This window comes from Miniopterus natalensis, chromosome 9, assembly GCF_054644295.1.
Source record: "Miniopterus natalensis isolate mMinNat1 chromosome 9, mMinNat1.hap1, whole genome shotgun sequence".
Classification (NCBI taxonomy): domain Eukaryota; kingdom Metazoa; phylum Chordata; class Mammalia; order Chiroptera; family Miniopteridae; genus Miniopterus; species Miniopterus natalensis.
In genome coordinates this window covers 59,239,447-59,250,671 of record NC_142089.1, presented here as the reverse complement: position 1 = coordinate 59,250,671, position 11,225 = coordinate 59,239,447, and the positions used below count along the sequence as shown (strand labels likewise).

The window sequence follows — 11,225 nt, the reverse complement described above, 5'->3', positions numbered from 1 at the left end:
ACTCTCAGACTGGCGTCAATATTACCCCCACGCAACAGATGAAATATAGGCCACAATGACATTATATGGCTTGCAAGAGTACTCTAATTCCTATTTCACTACTTCAGTTTCTTTCCCAAACTTGAGTGGTGCTGCTATCTAGAAAATTCATGAGATGTGGATCAGGAAAATAGTAGCAAGACAGTAAGAGGGTGGAAAGAATGTAATTTAAAAAGAGCAGAGAGAAAAACATCAGCTCTGGTGATGGTAGAAGCAGAATGGTTATTGCCACAAAGCACAAACTTCCTTCAAAACCTCATCAGCCTCAGGGCTCTTTCCTCCCAATCCCCAACCCTCCCAACCTGCTCAGCAGTAACTAATTTCACAAATGAATCTTTATTTAACATGTGCAAAATTCCTTCTCTATTCACTAGATTACATTATAGCAAGATCTCACTTAATATTTTCTTACAATGAGGAGTTACTAAAGACTTTACTCAGTTTTAACACCAATACAATGGATGGGTGGGAAAGGATGTTATTCGCATACCATTTTATAACAACTTATTTGTAAAGGTGTTACTGTGCTCCTCTGTGATGTAAGGAAAAGGGTTTTCCAGTCCTTTTCCCACAAGAGAGGCAAGGGTAACTAAAAGTCTGCAGAAGAGGACCACAATGACTTCCTCCCCTCACATGATTTGTCATCCAACTATCACAGGGGAAAAGATGGCAGAGTCAAAAGTTACCATATTCTCTCCTTCCCTTGCCTGGAAATGTGGCCTACAGTCAGGGTATGGTGGTGGCATTCAGTTATGCCATTTACCTGTCTCCCAATGTTAGCAAGTTAAAGGAAGAGCTTGAAAGTGACATCTGCCAGCCTTCCACTGCCGGGGTTAGGGTGCATGCTCACGCTGCTTCAACTTTAATGAGTACATGGCAGCATTAGTAAGATCTCTGGGGGAAATTCTGTATCGACCAAAGTTGGTAATTAAATAATAATCTGTATTAGAATACTGATAACATAGGTAATTTTCTTTCAATTTCATGTATGGAAGAAAAATTTCTATCTGTAATACAGTTAAACGAAAATGTTCATACTAATGAACTAGGATTATAATTATCTGACAATATATTATTTAGCTGAGGGCGCTAAAGTACATGACCCTTATATGTAGACTTTAAGGAACCAATGTTATCATATATAATGTATTAGAAAAATCATACCATCAAAAGGGTAAATAGCTTTGCAGTGTCCGATAGCAGGCAAGGGATCGTCATCTTCAAATTCATCATCAAACTCATTGTGGTGACTGTGCTGCTGGGGTGGCCCACGGACTTCCTGATTTGCATCATCAGTGTAACTTCCCTCAGGACTATAAAACATAAAATTATCTCTGATCAAGTATCACAGACATGGGAACTTTATATATTGTCTACAAGCTGATCTTGGGATCAATTCAGAGAATTAAGTACCAATGATATAGTTCCAAATTCAATTTTTATTTTCTTAAACACTGATTCTATCTATCTATCTACAAATTGCTTCTAAAACAAAATGCTTCTTTGTTGAATTTCCTGAAATTAACAAATTAAAAGACTACAATGTTCTAGACACACGGCATGTATTCAGTGAATATGTCTCACAATCACCAGGTCCAGGGAAAATGTACACATGTATTGGATGCTTGTCTTTCATCATCCTGGATGCATCACACACACACCCCTTTTGGCAAGAGGACCTAAAAATTCCTTAGGGGACCCACCCACAATCATGTTCAGTTAACAGGTTTCAGGTGGATTGTTCTGTCCTGGCTCCAGAGGGCCCATCTTAACACAGCACTTGTATGGCCAGAGTGATGAGTTCACAAGTTGGTCTGTAACCTAGTCAGATATAAGATGCGCAGAAACCTCTGCTTGGGACTGTTGAAAGAGAAGCTCCCTTCCTTTTCCACTGGACTTGAACCTGGAGAAATATGAGCCTAGAGCTTAGAAAGATTACCATATGAAGCCTTAAAATGAAGCCAATACAGTGGAAGGCAGAACTGTGAGGTAGAGAGAACTGAATCCTGAGTATATAGCACCTGAGCTCCTAGACTAAGCTCTCCCTGAAGTCAGCTGATAAAATCCCTTTTTAGTTTAAGCCAGCATGGGCAGTATTTCATTCTGTCACTAAAAACCCAAAGTTCCTAATAAAGTTAACTTCCAATTAATCATGATACCAGGAAAGTTCATAACTTAGAAAACCCAAAAAACTAGGTAATCCAAAGGCATTTTTTTCTTCAAAACTTTTTAAATCAGAGAGAAAAATGGTAATAATTTTGCTAAAGAATCAAATGACTAAGATTATAATGGGAAATCTACATGATTAGATTTAGCAGTACTTTCAGTGTGCCCTGAAGACATGTTCTTAAATAACAGAAGCTGAAAAGATTATTAAAATCTAGGTTTTACCTGACAAAACCCAGTATATTTTGGGGTATCTCTTGATATACTGAAGATATGTACTCTTTCAAAAAATGATCATGGAGAGGAGGAGGAACTAATATTTGTCAAGAACATACTATAAGCAGGTATTTTACTACTGGGTGCTTTATGTACATTACTTCATTTATTACTAATAACCCTGTATAAGGGGTATTTTAATCTCTACATTTGAGGACACTGAGGCTCAGACAGCATTAAAAATTAACTTGCTCAAATTATAATACAATTAAGTGGTAAATCAAGATCTCTCAAGTTCTTCTCTAAGGTGAACCTTAATTTGTTGGACTTCATTATAAAAAAGACAAAGACATATTATAAAAAGGGAAATGTCACAAATAGTATGGAAACTTAGCAAAATGTCTTTTGGAAGCTCTGGTCCAAACTAACAATACAGATTTTTCACAAAACTGAGCAAGGTGACAGTTAAATTTTTCTCTGGCATTAGCTATCCAACTCCATCTACTTTAAGGGATTCTTCCCAGGCCTGAGGAACCTATGCCTCCAGACTATAGCTCCAAGAACTTTCTATGTTCCCATCTCTGCTTTGGGGTGCATGACAAACTAGAACTGTGCAGCAATATGACATTTGATACTTCACCTATAGCTATTATAAAGAAACAGAAAATTTAGGTTCAAAGGACTGATGTTATTAAAAGCCAAACTTGTTAAATGAAGAAAGAAAAAAAATTATATGAAGTTTGGAAAAAAAAGTGAGAAAAGTTTGGTAGAAAAGAAGAAATACAAATAAAATACAAAAAATGACCTTTCTCGTCCCTGTGTTACAAGATGATTTATGTCACTGCTATGTCTTCTGTCTCCTCTCCCACCTGTTTTGCCTTCAACTTCAGAGAGCCATGCCTTAAGAAAAAAATAAGTAAAACTAAGCTTAATAAATATTTTTAAAAGCTCATAAGATATTCTACATTTAAAATATGCTTTGCATTTTTATGATTATGTAGTTCTTAGAGAAGGGAAACCTTTATTCCAACTTGGTCAATGATGAAACTTTATGTCTAATAATAAAAGTTTAAATGTTTAGTTTTATATAATGTTTTAAATTAAAAAACTTCAATAAGGGACTAAACATTATATACCGTATGATACCTTACTTTTAGATCATGAACCCTAAAATTAAATATTTGAAGATAATTCTAGCAAAAACTAATCTATCATAATGAAGTTTATACAGATGAATTTATCTCAGACAATTGCTAAATAACAAATCTACCTCATTCTTGTGGATTTCCATTCGCAGGCGGTCAATATTATTCATGGTCTCTGCTAATTTAGGCTGCAAACTCCCTGGATCCCCCATTTGTGGATTTTTCTCATACACATCTTTCATTTTGTTGAGTGCTTCTCTGAAAACAAAAAAGAAGCCATAAAATTAAGTATTCACTCTGTATGTTCACAGATAAAAGACCTTTGTTTCATTTTCAGGATTCACATCTCTTTAAGTTTAGTTAAATATTACCTGATTAAAGATAATTTGATAATGTATACAGAGTTTGCAATTTATGGAGACAGCCCTTTTAAATCATCTGAAATATCAAAAAATAAATATTTAATTTCTCATTCTTGCTTCCTAAATGAGATTTTATAGACATATAATTTTTATTTTATATATATATATATGTATATAAATAAAATCCCTATACATGTATATTTAATCAAAGGCTGGAAGATATTCCTCAATATTCTTAAACTCATCATATCCCAAATCAAACTCAAATTCCCATCCACATTATTCCACCTTTTCTTAGTTCACGGCATCACTGTCCTCCCACCCATCTATACTAGAAATAGAAATGCATCTTTAACTTGCCCTTCTACCTCTAAATTCAGTTCCTCACCTCCTCTTCACTAATCATAACAACAGATTATGACTCAATCAGCTCTCCTGGGCTCTAACAACTGACAGTACTGACTTCCACTCAACACCCCTTTCCTTCCCGATCTCCTGGAGGATACGTCTTCTCTTTACTCTGCTTCTCCCAATCTCCCTCACTAGCTCCTTCTCCCCCTCTGTTCATCCTTTAAACGCATGTTACATAAAATGACACAGGTTTCTCCTTGTTCATCCTACACTCCTCCTTCAGAATGATCTTATTGTTTTGTATTTTCCAGTTCTACTGAGATATAATTGAATCATTGCTTTAATACACCTATCATTAGATGATACTCAAATATATATCTCTATTCCTTTCTGTCCTAAGTTCTAGCTTTGAATTCCAAATCCAATTAGATACTTCCATATAGATTTTCAAATATTTCAAAATTCAGCATAAACAAAACCATTTTGTTTGCCCCAAATTTATTTTTTCTTACTGTTCTAATTAAGTCTTAATCTGTATTTCTGAGGTACAAAGCCTCCATTTTTCTCTTCTTGGACGTCCAATCAGGTGACAAGTTTGACCTACTTTGCCTTTGAAACAACTCTTATAATCCACTCCTTTCTAATCCCAAGACATGGCTTAATTTAGGCCAACATCTCTCACCTGGATTATTGAAAGTCCTTTAATTGGTCTCCCTAATGCCAATGACTTTTCCTATACAATCTGTTCTTCGTACAGTTTTCAATTATCTTTCTTTATAGAGGTGATAATATCACCCACTCTCTCAACAACGTTCGGTGGCTCTTCAATACCTACAGAATTCTACAAAAAAAGCATTCAACACTTTACATAATTTACCCTATGCCTTTTCATCCTCATCTTCTGCTACTACACTCCACACAATTTCTAATCAAGTCTCCCTGGTCTAGAGCCAGTTCCAGGCCATGCAAGAACACTCACATTTCTGTGCCTTTATTTTTATTTTCCCCTCTTCCTTAAATGTTCCTACTCTCCCCTTATTGTCTAATCTCCTGTCTGACAAAACCCTACTCTCCCGTCAAGGTCTATTCCAATGTTCTAGAGACAAACCAGCTAGTGTTTGGATGTCAACTCTGACATTTACCAGCTTCCTAATCTGAGACACATTATGGATATATTTGATACTCAATTTCTCCACCTTTATAACAGGAACAACAACTTCAGAGGGCTATTTTGAGGAATTCAATGACGCACTCCATGTAAAATGCTGGGCTCACTTCCTAGTACATCATAATCCCTCAATAAACATTAGTTTCCTACACCACCTCCCTTCCTCTTCCCCCAGTGACGTTTGTCTTAACTATCTCAGTAAGAATTTATTATTTTCCCTTCCAGGTTCCCCCAGAACTTTATATCTCTATTAGCAGCTATTATAATCCAGCTTGTATACAAAGTGAATCTCAGAGTCTGATCTTTCTCAGCTAAAATGTGAGTCTATCAGGATCAGAACCACGTTTATTCATTTTTATATCTTCTACAGTCCTGGCAGTCTATTACAATAGTAAGTCCTAAATATTACATTATATGTTATAATTTTCCAGAGGCCAGTTACATGTTGATCTAGTAAGAAATATTTTAACATTTAAAAATTATTTAATGATATAATATACAGCACAGTTAGTAGTTAGTAATACTGTACCGTATATATGAAAGTTGCTAAGAGAGTAGATATACTCATCACAAGAAAAAAACATTTTTGTAACTACATACGGTGATGAATATTCAATAGACTTATCATGGTCATCATTTTACAATATATACAAATATTCAGTCATGCTGTATACCTGAAGCTAATATGTCAAATATACCTCAATAAAAAATGTTATACTAACACAGCTGATCCTCCTTATTTGCAGATTCCATTATTTGTGAATTGCCCACTTGCTAAAATTGATTTGTAACCCCAAAAGGAAGACAACTGGAACGTTCATAATCATTAGACGTGCATAGAGTGGAGAAAAGTTTGAGTCATCTGATGCATGTGCACATTCTCAGCTGAGGTCAAACAAGAAGATGCTCTAACTTCTTGTTTCTGCTCTGATACTCTAAACAAGTGTCCTTTTTGTACTCATTATTGGTGATTTTTCCCTTTAAAATAGCCCGTAAGCATAGTGCTGAAGTGCTATCTAGTGTTCCTAAGAGCAAGAAGACTGTGAGGTGCCAGATGGAGAAAATACATGTTATATAAGCTCTGTTCAGGCATGAGCTACCAGGATGTTAGCCCTGAGTTCAAAGTTAATGAATCAATAATATATATTATTTTAAAATGTGCCTTTAAAGAAAAACACATAAAACAAGGTTATGTATATATCAGTTGACACAAATATTGTGACCAGAGGCTAGTAACTAGAGCCCTGTATTTTCTGTCTCGTATTCCCTAATTCGGTGTTCACAATGACTTTATATAGAGCCTAACTGCCACAAATGACGAAAACCAATTGGAATGCCATTATTTCATTTATGATTAAGCACACAATCATACCTGATGTATATAATTCTTAACCATCTTTAATCACTCATGCCAGACCTTAAACTCCAATTTTATCTTCAGTGTAAATGCAGATAGTAAGTCACCAATTCACTGTAACAACCCTTTATTCATCATAACTCTCTATGTTCATTAAAACAAAACTGAAATACAGGAATCTTTTTATAAAACTGAAAAAAAACCTAAAGCTTTGAGTGAATGAACTGAAGACACAGTAATCAAGCACTGTTTACCAACATATTTTGCTGCCAATGAAATAATTATAGCTTCAGGTTTCTACTGAACTCAATTTATATACCAAAGCAAAATGAAATTTATCCAAGCATAAGAGGTGGTTAGCATTAGTGGAACTAGTCTCAAAAATGAGTCACCAAGTGATTCTGTAAATTTTTGGAAGGCATAAATATATACTATCAGCTCCAACAAGTAATCTGCAACCCAAGACACTCTAACATTTCATTTTTACTTGTGACATGGCAATTATAAAACTTTCTAACATTTTGAAGTGTATTTTTCCCTCAAAAGATACTTCAATTAGGATGAATGATTTTTAAACTTTTTATATATCACATTTAAACACATCATTCAAAGTAGACCCTAAAAGGAATAATAATGGTAGAAAGAACTTAATGGAAAAATACTTTTGGTCTGATTCTTTTTGTAGTTCTCTGTTAAGTTCATCGATACGCTGCTGTAGTTTTTTACGTCTCTGTTCTGGTGGCAGATGACTGAAATCTTCTAGTGCTGTGCCCTGAAAAAGAGAATCTAAATGAGTATAAAAGACATTTTCAATAAATTTCATTTTTTATATGTACCAGCTATAAAATAAAAATGTCAAATTTAAGTTTAATTTCAAATTAGCTCCGAACAACCCTTTTAAGAAAAAGAAATCTACATAGATATGTGTTTGTTAATTAAAACAACTGTATTAACAAAAGGGCTCAAATTCCAGTCAGTTTATAAAGTCATGAAATAGGATGGTAAAAATACCACCAGATACAGTTAATAGGTAATGACCAGTATCACATTATTCCCAGGTCTTGGCAAAGTTCAAATAAATACATACGGACCTTCTTACAGTCACAACAAATGGAAACACATAACATTTCTCATCTATACAAATTATTGTTTCATATGAAACATATCACCACAATCCCAGTCAGATTATTACAAATGTTCAGACTGAAAAGGTGAAGTTTACAAAACTGAATTAAGGAAGCCACTTACCTCATAAAGACAATCTAATTAATGAAATGTTCATATTACATATAGTCTTTGAATGATCACACTTATTAAACCACTCTATTCTTTAGAACCAAAACACACTTGATCATTAAAAAGCAAAAGACCCACTAAGTGAAATTTAAGTAGATATTATATTCCAATAAGGAGTCTTTTTCAATTATCCTTTCATACAACCAAATAATACACACCTCAATTGTTCCTGAAAGAATGATATAGTCCAAAGATAGATACAACCCTTCTTTTGGAAGTATGCTTCATGTTTTAAAATTTTTTAATGCTTTGATATTCAAAAGACTATCATTTAAGAAAAGTGCTAGTAGTTAAATGTGAATTTCTGATTCAAATGATGTCATTCGCCTCTTAAATGTTAATCACTGTTACTTTAGTTACCCTATTTGAGATTATATAACAGAGCCAGTATTAGCAACTACTGAGTCCATTTCATATAATCCCATATTTACATATTTTTTATATCCTCCAAAAGCTGATGACACCTGTCTCATCCTTCTTTTGAAAATGGTGATTTTAAGAATACACAGTTCAGTTTTTAAAGTGTTGCTGAAGGGAGCTCCCAAAATAAACGCACCCTTGCTCTTTGGGCCACTTGTGCCTATCACATAAGCTAAAAAGCTTTATTTCACCATGTAGAAGAATGCTTCTCTTACTTTAAAATAGGAGAACACCCACTTTTAGGATGAGCCATGATCAAATATAATTAATAGCTGAATCTCTAAAATTTTCCCAAATGGCCTACACATTATGGACATTCAACAAGCTTGCCTAAAAAGAAGTAGGACATCTTATCTAAGCGGCTGTTGTTTTTTACTCTACCAGTCGCCACACATAAAAATCTGTCAATCAACCAAATCTGACATAAATGAATAAATGGCAAATTTTCCTATCCTTGAAAATTAAGTAGTCAATTATCATTATGTTGTCAGTTTTAACCTAATTTGTAGTACAGGTTTTGAAAACTATTATATATGTGCCAAGGATAAAACTTTCTAATTTATATTTTTTAAAATATGTCTTGCCCGGCAGGGCGTGGCTCAGCGGTTGAGCATCGACCTAGGATCCAGGCGATCGGGGTTCGATTCCCGGACAGGGCACATGTCCGGGTTGCGGGCTCAATCAATGACTCTCTCATCATTGATGTTTCTATCTCTGTCTCTCCCTCTCCCTTCCTCTCTCTGAAATCAATAAAGATATATTTTTTAAAATAAATAAATATGTCTTAAAATTTTGAAAAACTGTTTAATAAAGTGAAGAAATATATTCCATTGAGGTTTCTTTGGCAGTATTAGAATAAACTCAAAACTACCTATAAGTAAAGCTACCAAATTTCCACTTATCCCTAATCAAACCTTGTTCTCAAATTTATTAAAAGTAGATACCTAGACACTTGCATATCTAATATCTCATTTTCACATTATAACCTATTCTTCTATAGAATATGAGAAGTAACTCCGCTCTTTTTCCTATGGATGTAAAGACCTATGATGCATTTAACAACCTCACCTACTAAGGAATTCATAAAAGGCCAAATTGCAAGAGTCTGAAAAACGGTGGTTTATTTTCTAAAAATGAGAAACCATATATAAGAACCCAATAATTTTGAGCTTAGGTTTTCACAATGTACTTCCAATTAACTTGTCTGAAATAAATGTGTAAAGGAACCTCTCTCTCTCTCTCTCTCTCTCTCTCTCACACACACACACACACACACACACACACACAATATTTAGGCTATTTGTGCTTTTATTCCTGTTCAATAATGCAGAAGAAAGCACTGACTATATAATAAATTAGTAGAAAATTTTTCGTTCTTACTTTTTGGAAAATCCAATGATTCTTATGATAAACTACAAATCAAACTTACGTGACTTTTAAAAAGAGTGTTCAGGAAGCCCTGGCTGGGTGGCTCAGTTGGTTGGAGCATCATCCTGTACCCCAAAAGGTTGTGGGTTCAATTCCTGGTCAGGGCACATACTTCAGGTGTGGGTTCGATTCCTGGTCAGGGCACATACCTCAGTTGTGGGTTCGATCCCTGGTCAGGGTGTGTGGGAAGCAACTGATCAATGTTTCTCTCTCACACTGATGTGTGTGTGTGTGTCTCTCTCTCTCTCTCTCTCTCTCTCTCTCAAATCGATAAACATATCCTCTGGTGAGGATTAAAAAAGAGTTAAGGGAAATCATTTTTGTTTAATTTTCCTTCTATAAAAATAAGCTTTTGTTCTACCATATAACTTTCAAATTAATGTTTAACTATAATTTTATTCTCTGTAACATGATAACATGGCAGAGACTACTCAATAACAGTCAAGAACTTAATGGGCCCGGCCTGCATGGCTCAGCAGTTGATCATCAACCTACAATCCAGGAGATGGTTTGATTCCTGGTCAGGGCGCATGCCCGGGTTGCAGGAGGGCAACCAATCCATGACTCTCTCATCATTGGTGTTTCTATCTCTCTCTTCCCCTTCCTCTCTCTGAAATCAATAAAAATATATATTTTTTAAAAATTTTAATGGGTTGATTACAGGTTAACATTATTTTTTAATTTTTATGGCATCAAGAGGTACTGGCATTTGTTGGACTCTATCTAGATTAAATTATAAAAAGAAAAAACACATAAGATGACAATGTGGAGCTGTCCCTTACCACTTGTTTTGACTTTAAATAAAACAATGATTTGAGATTATTTAATGTCGGCACAGTATATAGATCAGCACATAAGGCTTACCATCTTCCCCGACCACTGAATAGTTCAATGGAAAACAGAAAGAAATGGCAAATTATTCACAGGAAACGGTAATATAGAAGATGCAATAACCTATATATATATTTTTACAATATTAAAATCATGTACATTTCACAATCCAAACAATTATGCCAGAAAAACAATTTAAGCACATTTTTTGGAAAGTAAATTACTTGCAAAAAAAAAAAAAGCCAAAAACATACACTGATGATAATGGGCAGATATTTTGTATATGCAACTAAAACTCAAAAGTAAACAGTAATCATTCTATCAGTAATCATGTATTTTAAAGGAGAATTTTTACATAAGTGATTTTCACTTATATAGCTCTTCATTCTCAAAATCCTAATATTTGAAAAGTTGAATATAAAATATCTAACATTAGCCATTTTAAA

The 11,225-nt window shown here is 34.4% G+C and overlaps 1 protein-coding gene across 3 annotated transcripts in view; it reads right to left on the bottom strand.

Moving 5' to 3' along the window:
- Window positions 1-11,225, bottom strand: part of FNBP1L (formin binding protein 1 like) — an 88,116-nt gene that overhangs the window by 3,884 nt on the left and 73,007 nt on the right. For all 3 annotated transcript variants that reach the window (XM_087820600.1, XM_087820598.1, XM_087820599.1), the window contains exons 10-13: window positions 7,467-7,576; window positions 3,692-3,824; window positions 3,227-3,321; window positions 1,204-1,352 (exon numbers count right to left, since the gene is read on the bottom strand). In XM_087820600.1, the coding sequence (XP_087676726.1) occupies window positions 1,204-1,352; window positions 3,227-3,321; window positions 3,692-3,824; window positions 7,467-7,576 (487 nt within the window). The remainder of the gene's footprint in view (window positions 1-1,203; window positions 1,353-3,226; window positions 3,322-3,691; window positions 3,825-7,466; window positions 7,577-11,225) is intronic.